At 32.9% G+C, this 18,025-nt stretch overlaps 1 protein-coding gene across 1 annotated transcript; it reads right to left on the bottom strand.

Annotated features, from left to right (window-relative positions):
* Nucleotides 1-273: 273 nt before the first annotated feature.
* LOC132907123 (mediator of RNA polymerase II transcription subunit 15-like) lies at nucleotides 274-15,726 on the bottom strand. The gene is made up of 3 exons (XM_060959894.1): nucleotides 14,008-15,726; nucleotides 1,226-1,371; nucleotides 274-507 (listed from the first exon to the last, which is right to left on the bottom strand). Exons 1-3 carry the CDS (start codon nucleotides 15,716-15,718, stop codon nucleotides 289-291), a joined length of 2,076 nt encoding a protein of 691 aa, XP_060815877.1. The 5' UTR covers nucleotides 15,719-15,726; the 3' UTR covers nucleotides 274-288.
* Nucleotides 15,727-18,025: the final 2,299 nt, after the last annotated feature.

Genomic DNA, 18,025 nt, shown 5'->3' with positions numbered 1-18,025 from the left:
AGTTATTATAACATTTTTTTCTCAAAAATATCACATTTCGTTTCAAATTATTTAAATACTTTCTAATATATTTAAGAACTGATGAAAGAAAAATTTTTCATTAACTTATTAGTTAATGTAATTAATTTCTCGCGAATATTCGATGCGGTTCGCCATAATTCATGCGTCGTCTTACCAGCGTGCGTTAGATGGAGCTTAACCGTCGGTGGACCAAGCTTCTGTGGTCGTGGATGTCAGATCAGTATACGACCACCAACGGAAGGTGCTGCTTGGGTGGATAGCAGGTCCTTAAAGGACTGGCCGTGACGAAGGTCCAGCGCGAGGAGATGGCGGATTACCTTCGTAAGCAAGTATTCCGCCCATTTCTGCCAACCCTTCGATTGCCAGGCTGGCTATTGCACTGCCTGGTATTCCATCTGCCGCTTTTAACTCTTTCCGTCCATGCTCTTCGCGCTTTTTAACTTGCTTTCGTTCTTTTGCACGACGGTTTTGAAACCAAATTTTAACCTATAACAGAAGAATGGTGGCACCTTTAGATTGTATGTTTAGGAATATAGTCGGGAGATAGAACATGTATTTAAGTAATATTTAAGGATAGAGGATTCGAAACTATTTTTCTAGACCTTTCGAAATACAAGTAATAAATATTTTACGAAAATATTGCGACAATAAAAATGCAGTTTTATTTTACTAGTACCTACTGATCCAATTAAGCTTGTGTTTAAATGTTAGATAAACTTTAACGACTTGATCGATTATTATATATTGAGAAATGATTAAGGCGGCTTCATATTACAATAATTTCAGGGAACCAGTAAAATCAAAATCAATCAAAATTATGCGACTTTCCTAAACGTAATATAAATTTATATATAGTCCACTATATACGTATGTAATATTTATAGTAATAATTTTTCGTGCGTTTATAAAGTCGAATATAAAATCCATAAGTTTCTTTAGATATGTTGAACATATAGTTTAAAAAAGAAAATTGTATTTATCTATGATGGTATCAGATACCATCATATGCTAAGTATACGCATACAACCTATACTAATAAGTCCAATACTATCCAATAGTCTGATAGAAAATACTATTTCCTTAAAAAATATAATTTAGGTGTCGAACCTGTCTCTTTATTCCTACAAACTCTTCGCTTCTCGCAAGTCGCGTTTTATTTTAATATCGCAAATATTTGTATCTATTATTTTTGTAAATTACTCACCTGTCGTTCCGAAAGCCCAAGATTAGCGGCGAGTTCAGCTTTGCGACGGATTGTGATGTAACGGCTATAGTGAAACTCCTTTTCAAGCTCCAACCTCTGATGATCTGTGTAGACCACTCTGTATTTGTCTTTAGTTCGGGTTTTTCCTGTAAAAAGCAAGAAGGCGAAGATAAGATCGACATTATTACACGTTTAATATCTGCTTCCCTAATTCTCTTGTCAATAACGCGTATAACGAAGATAACGCTTTTGACGATCATACAAGTAGACACATCTCGTACTGAAGCCCATTAGTAATGTAACATGATTTATAATAATTTTAGAAAAATCTATTCGCTACACATGACACGTGCGAAGGAATCCTCGAAAGAACGATAAATCAAGACGTATAACTTCAAAATGGATAATACTCGTCCGAAATTTCGATGGAAATTATCATGTATTCAATTATAGGAAGATTAAAGATTATATTAAAAATTAAAAGTAACACATGTAAAAAGTCCATATTTGCATAAAATATTAATAAAGAATTTTCACAAAATTAGGAGAAATATGTAAGTCTAATTTTAATACAGTTAGAACACTAAAGGAGAAGAAATTTTATCTAATATCAAACGGTTACATTGTCTACTACATGCAGTGGCAGGCATATCAATTTAGCTTGTAATTAATCTTTTTAGAAGCTTAATCAAGCATTACACTTAGACGTTTCGTACAGTAAGCGTTCAAATACTAGAGCGAATCATTGTATATGAATGACAGAGAACGTTCTGTGATTCATTATTATATAGCGACGAAGAATTTGAAGAAAATGGACGAGAAAGAAGATACCGATAAATCTGCGTTGTTGATGGTGCGAATTTAACGTGGCATTCGAAAACGATTACTATACACCAGAGTACGAAATATACAAAATGAGAAGGAAACTGAAACGCAGCGAAACTGACGGAGAGGGCGGGAAGAGACGCAACGGGAGAAAGGAAAACGATTAGATAAGGCCGGTGGCCGGCGAGATCAAAGGCGTGCACGTTAATCCACCACTCCTCGATAACAGTGCTCGAGGCCTTCGAGACATCACGAATAAGCTTCGACCTTAGACTTTTCGAAGGTATATACATGGATACAGCATGGCTGGCACCAAATCACCGAGATTACTGTATAGTAACTCTTCGTCTGTTCCAAAGAGAAATTAATTTCTACTGCCATACATGTGATACTCAAATTTGCTACTGCGTTTTCTTCCACAAGTACAGCAGACTCTTAAAAATCCTAATAGTTTAAATCCTCAAAAAGATGAAAATTTAAAGTCACTATATTTAAAAGGCAGTCTTTATAAAAACAATAACATTTTCATGACAAATGTCTCAGGATTTTATTTATTTGATTTTAGAGCCAAATCAGCGATGTTATCAAATTAGCAATGACATTTGAGACCAAGGTATTGTTCTCTCTTTATATTTTGTACTTTTATTGTAACTTTTCAATAAAGCTTTAAATGACATCTAGATATAACATCTTTTACTCGATTACAGGTACCCGTAGAATACACTGACAAAGTTTGATTCCATAAAAGCCATTTATAAAAGCCAGTAATTTCAAATTTTTTTTTTAAGATTATGTTATTACGATTTTTGAAGAGTATTAACTATGTGTGGAGGAAAATGGAGACTTGAGTATTGTATATGTGAATAGGGTTGGAAGATATGTTATATACATAGGTATCATAGCTGTTCAAATATTAGAACAATATATTATGACACGTCGAATTTCTTGCTCAGATTGCGCCCGATCGTTATCGTGTACCTATGAGCATTTAAAATTTTTCGCGGTAATGATAGTGAAGTAATGAAACGATCCCCGTCGCAAATATAAAATGCGTTTTACGCATAGTGTATTTTTGGAAATTTGATAAAAAGAACGTTTTATGGGAGAGTTTCACAAAGTAAGAAGATTCTATGAATGATTTATACTGCCCTTCTAAGTAAGAAGAAGAAGAGGTTCCTTACAAATATTAATTTGGAAACTATAATGATACAACTTTGGTGAATTTTCGTATCAGTTCGTAGATCCTATTTTCCTATACTTCGTATTATTTACAATAATTATATGTAGGTACTTAATATAGTATTAGGTTGTCCGGAATGCCTTTTTCTTTTACAGACACGCCTTTTACAACGATGCATCTTTATACAAACATTGAACCTAATCTATCAAACGTTGTGATCTTTATCTTGATAGAACAAAATGGATTACACGTAATTCGATAAAATAATATGAAACGGAAAATATTGTGCATCCATTATTTCTTTATTAAACGAAAGAAACTTTTCGACCGACCTAATATGTAACAAAATACATATAATGTGCAAAAGTCTAAGTATAAAATACTCAAAGTATGCCATTTCTTATAATATTCAATGGATAAAGCAAGTGCCAGTTTAGGTTCCATTTTTTAAATTAATTTCATAAAAGTACGAATTTGCATAACATGTAATATTTATTAGCATTCTCATTGCTCATGATAGAGACTATAGAAAATACAATTTAATCGAAGTCACCAATAATTTTCCACAAATTCAAAGAAAATGAGGGCACGTATACTTAAATACCTTGTAGGTGCACTACTATTTTAAAACAATAATTAATATATGCAAATCGGCAAACAACATTTGTAAATAACAAGCAGAAAGAGTCAATCGTGTATAAATATTCGAATATCATTCCTTTTTCGACAATGCGTATACACGTATCGTTCATCAGAATCGCAAATATTTGCCATGTTAAGCATAATTGTCGATGAAACCTAATGCACAATAAACAAGCATAAAACATTATTAAATCTTATCGACAGACATTTCTTCGTTGAAGATTGTCATCGAAACAGAAAGAAGAAAAAGTTCCTAAACGCTACGACATTATGCGTCCTTTAATTTCGACAGACCTTTCCACATAATTTTTTGATAAGTTTTTTTTATAATGCATCGTTAAAAGAAAATATCATTTCAGAAGATTTAAAATTGGAAAATAAAATAAAAGATACAAAGACACCAGAATAATAAAACGAAAAAGTTTGCCATCCAGCACGAAATTAATCCGCGTGATGTAATAGATGGAAAGTCAATTTCTTTGCAACTGTTTGATTTTTAACCGTCCAAAGTTGTATAAACTTGAACTTTTACATCCGAAAAAAAGTCTATCGGAAATCCCAGAGGAGAAAACGTTGTTTGAAGGGGAGAACGGTCGGTTTTTCGATGTAAGAACCGCGTAGTTGTGTGAGTCGGCAAGGATTACCGTCGGCTTTTTTCATCTCTCTGATATCGGAACTCGCACCTACGATTATCCGACCGGTTTCTTGTCAACACTCGATCTACTTATACTTTGAATAGCGTAATTGTTACACCAGGTCAGTCATGATAATTTCATTTCACCCATTGTCAGTACCTACTCTATTACGCATTGACATATGCATTTCTTGTAACGCCACGTGCATCGTTCATCTTCCTCTTTCAGAAAAGAACTTTGCAAAAATCAGTTCTGATACAAATTTTGACACGTTTTTGACCTATTCGCGTTTGTTATTAAAGTGACCAAAAAGGGTAATTCGTTGTTTTCCATAGAGATATTATTATTTCAAACAGAATATTATAATTGTCACAAAGATGTTCATAGGAATTATTATTCAAAAGAAGAATATTAAAGAACAGTGGATTTTCAAAGATTCCAATGATTCTCAATCATATAAATAAAATATACAAGTCAAAACTTGTTTTTCTTCCTATGTATTTGTTCATGTATCTTACATTCTAGTTTCTTTGATACAATTTTGATACTTTAAGTGTAGCAAGAAACTGCAATTTCAAGAGAAGTAGGAAATCGAGAGCTACTGTGCGAGAAGTTTCTTAGATTTCTCCTTAGAAGTTTCTTAGATACTGTAAGGAAACATTGCTTAACGTTTCAGCGTTAGCCAGTTATTCTTTATCCAAATAATTAATTCACAAGATTTGTATAACACGTATCTCATGGATATTCCTGTTGTAAGAACTTCTCTACTATTCGATAAGAAAAAACAACGTGAACAGAAGAATGTAAATCGTCAGCACGATGTAGTACAAATGGAAGAATTTGAGCACCACAGAGAAACGTGTCGTGCAATATTTGTATAGAGATTACAAAAGAATTTCTTTCGAAAGAATATGTGCCTACCTTTAACCAAGTGTTAAACATCTACTTTTTTGAATAATTTTACGAATCTGCCGAAAGTCGACTTTAGATATTCGCTACGAAACCAACCCTTTATGTTGTAATTATTCAGATCCGTACAAGCATGACGTTTAGCACGCACACGTATAGTTCAATCAAAACAAATCCACGTCATGATTTTGTGCCTCAACCTCGCTATATGTGTATTTTGATTGAGCAAGAGGGAAGAATATTTTGCGTACTATCCGGCGGAAAAGTGAGACGAGAAGAGAGCTCGAGCAAGGGAGCAAAGAAAGAGGACTCCTGGGGCTCGTTGCTACCCCATTATAGCGTTTGCTCTTCCATTTCGCTATGCGAAATGGTGAAAGCGCGTGTCCCGCTTTTCCTGTCGATGTCCTCGACTTCTCTTTGCCACCCCCTTAACCGCGACCCCCATACCACCGCTCTACTTGAACCGACGCTTCTCTACTCGCACGGGTACTATTCGTCAGTGACATCACAATTACCTCTATTGTGCCATGCAACATTTGTATATTACATATCAAGTGTCTCTTCTGTAGTTAGCTATACAGTAGTCGCTTCGTTGATTAATCTCGTTACGCGCATACAAGATTTTGTTAATATTGCTGAATTAAAATATACAGGAGAGTACGGTTTATTTAAATATACTTTACTCTTTGATACTGCTACTGTTAGATACTGCTAGAGTTTGGATTTCTAATAAATGGACTGCTGATGTTTATACGAATTTATACTTTTATAGCTTTTTGTATCTTTAGAAATCTAGGCAACCTGCCTAAGTTTATATTGAGATATCATTTTTCAAGAATCCTTGGATAAATACTACACGTATTCGCTTGAATTGCTCGGAGAAGCAAGTTTACATAAATCCTAACCTTGTAACTAGCATTGATAGGATGAGAAATTCTTGGTGGTCGAAAACAACAATCAATCACGGCACGGCGCGCGACGCTCAAAATTCCTTGACACATATGCACCTTTTTCAGCCTCAAAGGTCCAGACCAAAGAATATACAACATAATATTTGTAATTTTCTGAATCGTAGAAATCGTTATCGCTGTGCAATTTTATCTCCGATAACGGCACTCATACGAGTGCGCGATATTTATAGAAACCATGATTTGCAAAAATCTCATCTAACTGATCCGACGAATTTAATTGAATCATAATCTCGAGTGCCTCGCACGTGCTTAGTAATATGCACGACGATGTGTTTTAACCCGTTAAGCGAAAAAGACGAATTAGTTCGTCACCAAGTCGCTTAAGCGTTTCTTGAGCGTAAGAGTTCCTTTATTTACGGATTCCATGTTTTCCGATGCGCATTTCTATTTCTATGAAAAATTACCTACTTGTATGGGAATAGAAAGATAATAACAGTTCTCTGTAAGCATCAGACCTAAGGAAACTGACCAAAGTGATAAATTCTTCACGACATCTGTTTTAGAACTTTAAGGTAATCCTCTCTCAACGGCACGTCCTGTCAGGTCAGAATTCATATATTTATCTGCAGGAGGTTGAAGTAACAGTTAATAACAATATACAGGTACCTAGAGGCTCGGGGTGTAATTATACCTACAGTGTACTTTTCGAAATTGAAATTTCGTCAACTTTCTGTACATAGAAGAGTACCGGGTAAAATGTCTTGCCTTGATCCTTAATTGTTTGTTATATTGCCGACACGGCAAAGTTCATTAGCTGGTTCTTAAGCTGCAGGTACAGATGGGTAAAATATAAAATAAAGGGTTCGGTATAAGAGGATGAGGAAAGCAAAGTAGGAAGTAAAAATTATCCTAGTCTATCCTAACAGGCAACAGATTTCATGAAAGTTCATTGATGGCAAAACAAACAGTTCGAAGAAGTTTTACGACATAATAGTCGAACGAGGATGAACGTTTAAATGGACTTACGCCACAAAATTGCTTCCAAAAGTTTTACGAGTCAATCGATTTATATTTCAGTATATTTAGCGTGAATTTATAATTGTGATCGTCGTGCATTCGTGCGAAATTGAAAATTAGGGAAAATACGCGGAATATTAAAAATAGAATATTAATAAGATTGAATAGGTAAGACCGACCTGTATTTATATTTCACTTCTATAAAAATACAAATTTGCATAAACATCTTTATTCTATCCTTAGCTTCTCACGAGGTGACTAAAATGGCGTCAGTAATAAAATCCGGAGAAAACGCATTCTCTATCGCGATGACTCGAGCAGAATGCGGTCGTTTCGAGGGAGCACGCCAACTATAACTAATAATCACGAGGAAAAATCGCATACAGCCAGAAGCGTGCGAATATACGTATTCTGAATCATCAGAGTGTCGTCTTTATACGAGACAGCGGCTGCCTGCAATATAACCATAAAATCCGGGTAATAGCCGGTAGAAGGTATTGAAGGGATGCTGGGCTGTGAAACGGTCGAAAAATGAGAAAAAGATGAAATTTAGCAGTAGGAAGGAAACAGGACGAGGAAAGGAAAGTCGTGATATCCTCGCGATTGTAAGGTGCTACCACTGATGATTTGGCTGTAGTTATACTTCGAAGTGAAGCAAATACTTGAAGGTTTGTTTCTGTATACTGTGAGTCATAAATTCACAAAGTATGCGGGTCGTATACCAGCTGATTTTGGCCCAGTTAAATACCAAAATATGAAAGTTCTTTAAACGTTCATTAGAAGCGTCTTATTCATCGAGAATCGTCGGTTGCACAATTCAAAGTTGGTTCGGTTAGAGATCACGCGAGGATTACTGTTTTTGTCTAGTTTCTCCGAGTTTGCAGATCTATATAAAGTCAATTGTGAAAGTCAAGTCTCGATAGCAATTACGCTTCGTGCGACCTTCGAATGGATCGTGAAAAATTATTGTTTTCCAAAGTCCGTAAAAGTTTGGGAGCCTCGCTATGGGCGATTTAAACGTGAGAGTTTACAGCTTAGAGAATTGAAAATACTGGAAACTTTGAAAATCGGATATCAGAGAACTAGAATTATTTGAGAATGTTACGTCTAGTAGTGGTAAACTTTTCTACGATTTTGATCTTTAATTTAATTGATAAATTTGATTGAAGAATTTATAATCAACAATTATGTACATAATTACCAATTTTTATTACTGACATTGTGCAACTATATGAAAAGCAACTGTATTAAAAGTTATAAATATATACTAGAAGAAACATTTAGATCACTTATAAATTATCACAGCATACAATTCATGCAAATGATTATATCATGCAATAATTTCATCATCGATATTCGTATTATAAACATTAAATGGTTAATAGATAATCGAATATATCCACAATATAAAATTTACATTCAGCAAGACAAACTTAACGACTATAAGTTTAGATGTACGTAATTGAGACATGCAAACTATCGAATAATCTAGGACCATACACGGATGAAGAAAAGTAATAGGACTTTTCTTCTAAATATTCTGTGTAAGTCTGGTTTTTTCTTCAATTCCTCGTAAGGCAACTTTCGAATTTAAATAAAAGGCAATAAATAAAAATAAATACTGAAGGCTACAATGAAATTACAAATACAATTTTTGGAAAAACACAAGATTTCAATTGCTTTAAAATTAATTTAAGAAATTAATTTTAAAACTATTTTAGAATAGAAGTAAAAATACGTATACAAATAAATTTCAGTTAACGGTTATCAGATATAAACATTCTAAGAAGCGAAACCGTTATTATAATTTGTTGCGACCTTGAAAGGTGATATTTCATAAAAGAATTAAGTAAAAAATCACATATATTTACAAGTACTTGTACAGGATTTTACAAGGCAATCTAGTCTATACGAATAAACACTTTTGTTCATTACTAATCAACGACATATTCACGAATAGCTAGAAAATAACACAGTGCACATCCGAATATCAACTATTGGTATCGTACCGTCAATGATGCAGAGGTCGTGAATCGGAGAACTTGCATTTGCGTTGCAACTTGCAGTTATGTTGCATGCTGCAATAGTAGAAAATATTTGACTGTCTGAGCGTATAGATATCTTCATTCTAAGATTATTCCATTAGAGATATACGAAGCAAGTTCTTTCCCGTAGCGTGAGTTTTATTATGAAGTTTAAAAAAACCTCAATCTTCTTTATTACGGAGTATAAAAATTGTAGTCTTCTTCATTATGAATTTTAACAAACCCCTTTTAAATTATAATTACCTATGAAAATAACAATAATTTTAATAAAGATATACAACTTTCTAAGTGTTAGAAATTTTCAAGTGGCATTTCAAAGTTGTAATATCTAGAGACAATGTTCTACTCTCGTCTCGTTTCTTTTTAATTATTCAGTGGAAAAGTTTTATGCAGAAAAATTTTCTAAGAGCTATAAATCTTCTCCATCATATATACATACATCACGTAATACGAAACTCAATCCATAAACTGTACACGAAGAATTAACAGACATTCGAGAGGTTTACCGAAACAATTAAAATCCACGTAAATCAGGAAACATGTATGAACATGTAAATATCTATGAATCTATAATCTCAACTATAATTGCAATAAAATTCATCGTGAAATATGTAAACGTATAGTGGCAATAAAATTCGGTTAATTTTTATTTTGAAGTTTTGTTAGTAGTTAATTGCGATGAAATCAGACTATCGTGACTATATATCGATAAAGTTTAAAACAAAAGATCTGAGAATATAAAAGTTCTCTATGGTAATTTATCTTATCATGTATGTGATTTATATTTAGCATTGCTACAAAATGGAAAAATCCGCGTAATTTTAAAATCACGTTCAACTTCGTTGCGACCACTTTCAAACTCGCGGAACTCGGAAGAAAATTACTTGACATGTTTCGTGACTAACTGTGGATGAATTTTGAAAGAAACGAATCCTTTGTACTTGAAGATGACTGGAAAGAGTAGCGTTCTGAGTTTCGTTGGTCCGGTTAAAAATCGAGGCGACAGCAAGAGGACGGAGATTATCTCACAAATATTTGAGAGCAATTAGATGTTTGCTCGTCTGTTACCGTGTTTACATTGTTCACCGTATCTAGACCGCAGAGACGTGTTTATGTATAGTCGAGTGCGATGTGCGCCGAGTTTTCCACGATTCTTTCTTAAAAGTCTCTCATTTAACACTAATTCAAGTAAATTATATTAAGACTATGTGTATCGACAGAAATGATCTTTCGCGTATCGTGAAATAGAATGAATTTGCTATCGTTTGATATCGTTTAATAGAGGAGCGACATTATATGAATTTTCAGTTTCGAGATATCTACGAAAATAAGCTCTAAACGTGAATTTATCAATCATTCTAAGAATTGTTACTCATCTAACGAACCAGTAATATAAGCCATATATATATATCAATAACGGGATACTTTATCATAATTCGTCAACTTTGGAACAAATCTGATAATGCACATGGAAACTGCAAGATATTTAGGATATATTTGACAATGATCGAAAAAGTATTTAAACAATCCATTATATTAATAAGTTTGAATATTCAATGGGACCATCTCATATGTTTAAAACGGTTGTGTTGTGTATCAATTTTTGTATTGAACATATGCTTACAGTAAATCTCTCCTACTTTCTTGTATATATTACATTTTCAGATTGGTTTCAAAGGTCAATACATATAATACTGACAATCGTGTCTCATTATAATACTGTGTAATGAAATTGAAAAATTTGTTATAAATACATACAATATGAACATACAAATTTTTTATATTAAACGTTCAAGTACTTTCATGAGACACTGTATGTATTATTATAAAAAAATATTATATTTCACCTAGTATATAAATATCATATCTGTTGATATGACCTAATGTCCTAGGTTGCCATAGTTTGTTATATTATTGTATTCGTAACTCGATTTTTTGTTACAGGCTATGTAAGTAATTATTTAAATAGGCATCTATCAAGAAAATATAAATAATTTTTCTATCGATTTGTACATCAATAAAATCTTATGCTCTACGTTCTTCAATTAGCTATTAATTAAAGCTACTTTTGGTTTCAATTTTAAAGAACAATTGTTATAATTACGATTTATATTTAATTAATAATTCACCGATAAATTTGACAAATTTCGTACGTTTCCTAATAGCTCGATTTTGAATATGTCAACTGATTTTAATTTATTTTAAATGATATGTAGTTAAAGTATTATTTGCCAGATATATAAACAATAGAATATTTTATGAAACTATGATTATATTTTGAATATAGTATTTTGTATGTAGCATAGAATAAAATACAATAAATTATAGTAGGAAGTAGCAAATTATATAATCTATACTCGATATTATCATAATTGTTAAGGGGTAAACGAATATAATCGTGTAGAAACGAAGTGATATTTTAAAGGTATAATCGAAGCTCCATTAACGCGGGAACCTTATCTGTATTAACGAGAAACGTTTTAATTCGTCTCATCCATCATGTCAGTTATCGTTTTTCTTTAATACTAGCAGTTAGAATACTGTTTGAAGCAATTTGACTTTAAATCGTGAAACGTAAACTGGCAAGGTCGTTTCAAAAAACAGAAATTCGTTGCTTGAATTTATCGATATATTTCCAGATACCCTTGCACAATAATTTTCCAAGCAGATTATATCAGCATTTTACAGATTATATCAACTTTTTACAACTATAAAATTGTTCTTTATAATTTATAAACTTCAATTGCGCAAACAATATTTTATAATTTGTGAAGAATGTCTTAAACTTTCTTAACTACAGATCGCAAAATTGCACTGTTTTAACGTTGCTCAGAAACATCTTTGTAACGTCGTTTGCGTATTTGTATTAAAGTAAATTTTTTTACGATTTTTTATGTAATTTACGATTTTATGTAAAATAGGGCAATTAATTTGCGATTTGTTTAATTTGTAAAATTACGCTTATAAATCTTTCCTTCATTAGCAAACTCATTAGCAACAAGTATTTTTACTACTTTACTATATAGAAATTTTATTACTGAGTTTACTACTTTATTATGAAAAAATTTATTAACGCTACATATATATATATATATACACATATTTATTAAGATTTATTATAGTATAATAAGAAATTTACTATATTTATCATAATTCTAGAAAAAACAATTTACTAATTACTTGTAACTTGTAAGATTCCGCTAATACCTAGATTAATACAAAGTAAATTGTGCAAGAGAGCCGTGATCGAAATTTGTTCAGCATTTTTTCCTATTATTCGTTAAATCTCATTCGAAGTACGATTCTTACGCTCGTAAAGTATTATCAGTAACAATAATACGATGTCGCATAAATATCGCGTTATCTACTTTTTTCTTGTAAAATGGTACCTACATCGATTAGTCTTACAAGTTTAATAATTATCGTTTTCGGTGTTTATTATTAGAGAACAAAGTGACTCGCGTGTCCCTACTCATTTTTTGTTTAATTATTTCATCGTAATTTGTTGACCAATGTTTGACCTTTCGCGACATGATACGATATTTTATGTCTGTAGATCTAACTTTGGACAGTCTCAATGTCAAATGTTAGCATAGTGGTTAATTTGAATCGACTTTAAAATAACGTCTTTTCTCAGAAATAATAAATTTCGAAATAGAACGATATCTGAATATTAATATGAGTACTTGATTGCAGATAGAAGATTTGTATAGGAATCGTTTGCACTGCAAAGGATTAATAAACGATATAAAGACAGAGAAAGTGAAGATCAAATTCTCTAGACTAAACTTTCCATTTAATAATTTTTAAGCCAAAAATGACTACCATTCTCGAATTTTGATCAGAGTGTTGCGTAAACAGTATCGTGTCCGAAAAATTTTCGTGCATGCACGAAATTGAACAAATTAATTATTAATACATTCGTAATCAGTAATTTTATACGAATTACAACGTAGGAAATTAAAACATTCTACAATTCAGAGAAAGGATTTGAAAATTCCGAGGAGGAATAGAAATTCGTATTATATTCTGAACGTTGTTTTAGACGATCAAATAGATGCAACGAACGTTGAATATTAAATAGAAATTCTCTGTTAATTCAATTAACGAACCAAGTCTTCTTTTTACATATCCTATCAATTTTATAACCAGACAACATCACAAACTAACAAGTATATGCCTACCAATAATATATGACTAACAAAATATACCAATGTATATCCAATAGGAGAACATGTACAAAACTGTATAGCAAGTCAAAATCATAAATCCGTACTCGTCTCCGTTAATTAAATTAATTAAAAAAATCCGGTGTAAATTGAAAATAAAAAGGATAAGTAAACTAATTAAATAAATAAAAAATAGAATTTTGATTTACACAATTTGTTTCATAAAACGAAAAATTATCCAGAACCTCTAATACACAGTTTTGTGCGGATTTCCCTCCAAATACGAGAAATAAATCGTATCCATAAATGAAAATAAAATGAACTTTTAAGTAAAATAAAATAACTAAACAAAATACGTAAAGCAAGAAAGTAGAGCATATAAGTAATAAAATAAAGTACATAAGTAAAGCAATAAAATAAAATAGGTAAGTAAATAAAATAAGACTAACCAGGATTGGGGTGAGACTGGTAAGAACTCTTCTTCATCCACTCGTAGGGACTTCTGATCTGCGCGGGTCTCATCGATGTCGCGCTATTAATACCGTTCCCACTATTGCTAGCGCTAGGCGTAATAATGTTTTTACTATTTGTAACGTTACTGCTGTCGTTATTCTTCGATGAAGTAGACGAAGGATCTGGATTACTAACTTCGCCCCCGTTGGCAGCAACAGGAGGGCTTATTTCTTCAGTTATAAGAGGACCACATGCTTCATAACCCCAGTCATTTATTCCTGCCAGCTGAGCTTGTTGATATTGGTGATACTGATACTGATGAATATGTGAGTACGGGTAAGCGTGAGGATGCGGCCAATTAGAAATCATCTCTGCCGGATCCAAATATTGTTGTGGTCCAGTTGATTGATAATGGACATGTGGATATCCATGTGGATGTGTATGTGCATGTGGATGTGCGTGTGCATGTACAAGTGTTTGTGGAAATGTTTGTGTATGTGCATGTGAAAGTGTTTGTGTATGTGCATGTGAAAGTGTTTGTGTATGTGCATGTGAAAATGTTTGTGGAAGTGCATGTGGAAGTGTTTGTGGAAGTGTTTGTGGAAGTGCATGTGGAAGTGTTTGTGGAAGTGTTTGTGGAATTGCATGTGAAAGTGTTTGTGGAATTGCATGTGAAAGTGTTTGTGGAATTGCATGTGAAAATGTTTGTGGAAGTGCATGTGAATATGCATGTGGAAGTGTTTGTGGAAGTGTTTGTGGAAGTGTTTGTGGAAGTGTTTGTGGAAGTGTTTGTGGAAGTGTTTGTGGAAGTGTTTGTGGAAGTGTTTGTGGAAGTGTTTGTGAAAGTGTTCGTGGAAGTGTTCGTGAAAGTTTTTGTGGAAGTGGATATGGAACTGCATGTGCACGTGCATTTGCACGTGATCGTATATTTGTACGTACACGTGTATGTGTATTTGGATGTGCTTGTGCTTGTGCTTGTGCTTGTGCTTGTGTTTGTGTTTGTGCTTGTGTTTGTGCTTGTGTTTGTGTATGTGCTTGTGCTTGTACTTGTGTATGTGTATGTGCTTGTGCTTGTACTTGTGTATGTGTATGTGTATGTGCTTGGACTTGTGTATGTGTATGTGTATGTGCTTGTGTTTGTGCTTGTGTTTGTGCTTGAGCTTCAGCTTGTGCTTGAGCTTCAGCTTCAGCTTGCGCTTCTGCCTGTATTTGTGCTTGTGTCTCTGGAAGTGTTTGTGTATATGTATGTGTATGTGGATATGTATGTACATGTCCATGTAAAGACCCATGTGAAGATCCATGTAAATGCTCATTTGGATAACTATACCAGTATTGCTGATCTCCGTCGGCTGTGGTGTTTGTTTGTTGCAGATCATGTTGTGCAGAATGAGGTTGCGCAGAATTATGTTGCGTTGAATTATGTTGAGCAGAATTATGTTGCGCTGAATTATGTTGAGCAGAATTATGTTGAGCAGAATTATGTTGCACTGAATTATGTTGCACAGAATTATGTTGCACAGAATTATGTTGCACAGAATTATGTTGTGTAGAATTACTTAATGCAGAATTATTTGATGTCGAATTATGTTGTACAGAATTATTTTGTGGTAGTTGCTGTGGAAGTGGCTGCTGGCCAGATACTTGTTGGCAAAGCATCGCAAGGGAATTATAATAAGATACCATTCCGATATTACATATGTCTTCCATTTAATTCGATTTTTGTACACCCCAAGAAAAGAGTAATTTTCTTTAATCAATTCTTATTAATCAGTTGAGCAACGAATTTCGAGGTTCGTATAGACTAGATCTCTTTTATCACAATTAGGAGTTATTTTTAAAAAATTTAGTCATATAAAACAATTATTAAGATTTGTTAAAGCTAATGCAACATTAATTTATTAAAAGATTAAGTTAAATTTATCTCCTTGCTTTATACCGCTAGTTCTTGTCAATAAACATAAATTAAACTTTATAGGAACAACTTGTTTTTAAAATTTGTGTCTTAAGTTAGAAACCTTCGTCAGTGTGCGCTTGTCACAGTTACATCTCATTAAATGAATAAGTGTGGTTATCAAATGAGCCACCTCATAGTGTCAATAACTTTGATGTAAGTGGTCAGTCGGGAATTATCAAAGTTATATATCGAAAAAATTACTTCTGTCACTGTGAAGAGTTCCACAGTGAACAGAAACAAATTCTAAAAATTTGACAGCATCCTCTTTGTGAAAGTTCTGTTGGTTTGGCCTAGCTCGAACTTTTTAACTGTTTAGTTGATCACTTAAATCACGCACCTTTCACATCCAGAAACATTTGAAATTTTCTCTTCAGTTTTCGAAGCAAAGTAGAAACACACGAATAAGTCTCATGTCCCGTACTATTAAGTATAATTTCACGACGAAGTACACTACTCTCTAACAAACGCGTGTCTGATGTTAAGACAACCGTAGTGTGTTCAACTATGGTCATCAAGTCCCTGACGCTGTCAAGAAATAGGGACGCCCGGGGTGGGAACTTCTCCCCACCACTGGTGCCTCGCAACCAATCAACGCGTTGCGTGGTTACCGTTAGCTGTAATGGCGTCGCACGAAAGTTTCGACGGCTAGAGATATCGCTGGCAGATAAAAATTGCTGGAAGGCAGCTCTCACACCCCCGCGAATGTAAACCAAACGTGAAACACGCGAAATAGACAACATTTTTCGCACTTGTCGCCATTTAATAGCATTTGGACGAGGTTATGGAAATTTATCTGTAGGATCTCTGCGTGTTTACGTCAGATGATAGTGGGGGACGTTTAATGAAGATCGGAGCACACGCGAGAAAGTTCAGTTTCTGGGCTTGATCGAGATTTTATCGTCGGAGGAGATGGATTATTTTAGATTTTCGAATGTAGAAGGAGTTCGCGTTATGTAACTGGTATTTGGAATCAAAATTCGTCGGTACGTTTCTTAAAAATGGAGGATTTAATAGTTTTCAGGGTTTCAAAGATATGATTTTTAAACGGAGATTTGCTATTGAATATATACGTAAGTGAAACTTCGCTTTAACTAATAATTATATAGAATATGTATAGAAGATTATGGGTAACTGTAAGTATATACTTGTTTATATATATATAATATAACATATACATTTCAGTTCTACTTCTGTCTAAAACGCTATATAGTTTTACGAAATTTCCTTTCCGTAGTAGAATAATATTATTTTAAAAATAGAAGTAGAACTGAAATGTATATAATACAATATAGCATATACATTTCAGTTCTACTTCTGTCTAAAACGCTATACAGTTTTACGAAATTTCCTTTCCATAGTAGAATAACATTATTTTAAAAATAGAAGTAGAACTAAAATGTATATGCTATATTGTATTATATACATTTCAGTTCTACTTCTGTCTAAAACGCTATATAGTTTTACGAAATTTCCTTTCCATAGTATAATAATATTATTTTAAAAATAGAAGTAGAACTAAAATGTATATGCTATATTGTATTATATACATTTCAGTTCTACTTCTGTCTAAAACGCTATATAGTTTTGCGAAATTTCCTTTCTATAGTAGAATAATATTATTTTAAAAATAGAAGTAGAACTAAAATGTATATGCTATATTGTATTATATACATTTCAGTTCTACTTCTGTCTAAAACGCTATATAGTTTTACGAAATTTCCTTTCCATAGCAGAATAATATTATTTTAAAAATAGAAGTAGAACTAAAATGTATATGCTATATTGTATTATATACATTCCAGTTCGACTTCTGTCTAAAACGCTATATAGTTTTGCGAACTTTCCGTTCCATAGTAGAATAACATTATTTTAAAAATAGAAGTAGAACTAAAATGTATATGCTATATTGTATTATATACATTTCAGTTCTACTTCTGTCTAAAACGCTATATAGTTTTGCGAACTTTCCGTTCCATAGTATAATAATATTATTTTAAAAATAGAAGTAGAACTAAAATGTATATGCTATATTGTATTATATACATTTCAGTTCTACTTCT

Source organism: Bombus pascuorum, chromosome 5 (genome assembly GCF_905332965.1).
Source record: "Bombus pascuorum chromosome 5, iyBomPasc1.1, whole genome shotgun sequence".
Taxonomy (NCBI): Eukaryota; Metazoa; Arthropoda; class Insecta; order Hymenoptera; family Apidae; genus Bombus; species Bombus pascuorum.
The sequence above is the reverse complement of the archived record's forward strand: the minus strand, read 5'-3'. Positions and strand labels throughout refer to the sequence as shown.

What these genes read in the sequence shown, in the direction of transcription:
- LOC132907123 (XM_060959894.1), bottom strand. Translation starts at nt 15,718, where the DNA reads ATGGAAGACATATGTAATATCGGAATGGTATCTTATTATAATTCCCTT. An exon ending in CCAGTCTCACCCCAATCCTG is followed by an intron (nt 1,372 to 14,007) that starts GTTAGTCTTATT and finishes TGCTTTTTACAG; the next exon opens with GAAAAACCCGAACTAAAGAC. An exon ending in TTGGGCTTTCGGAACGACAG is followed by an intron (nt 508 to 1,225) that starts GTGAGTAATTTA and finishes CTTCTGTTATAG; the next exon opens with GTTAAAATTTGGTTTCAAAA.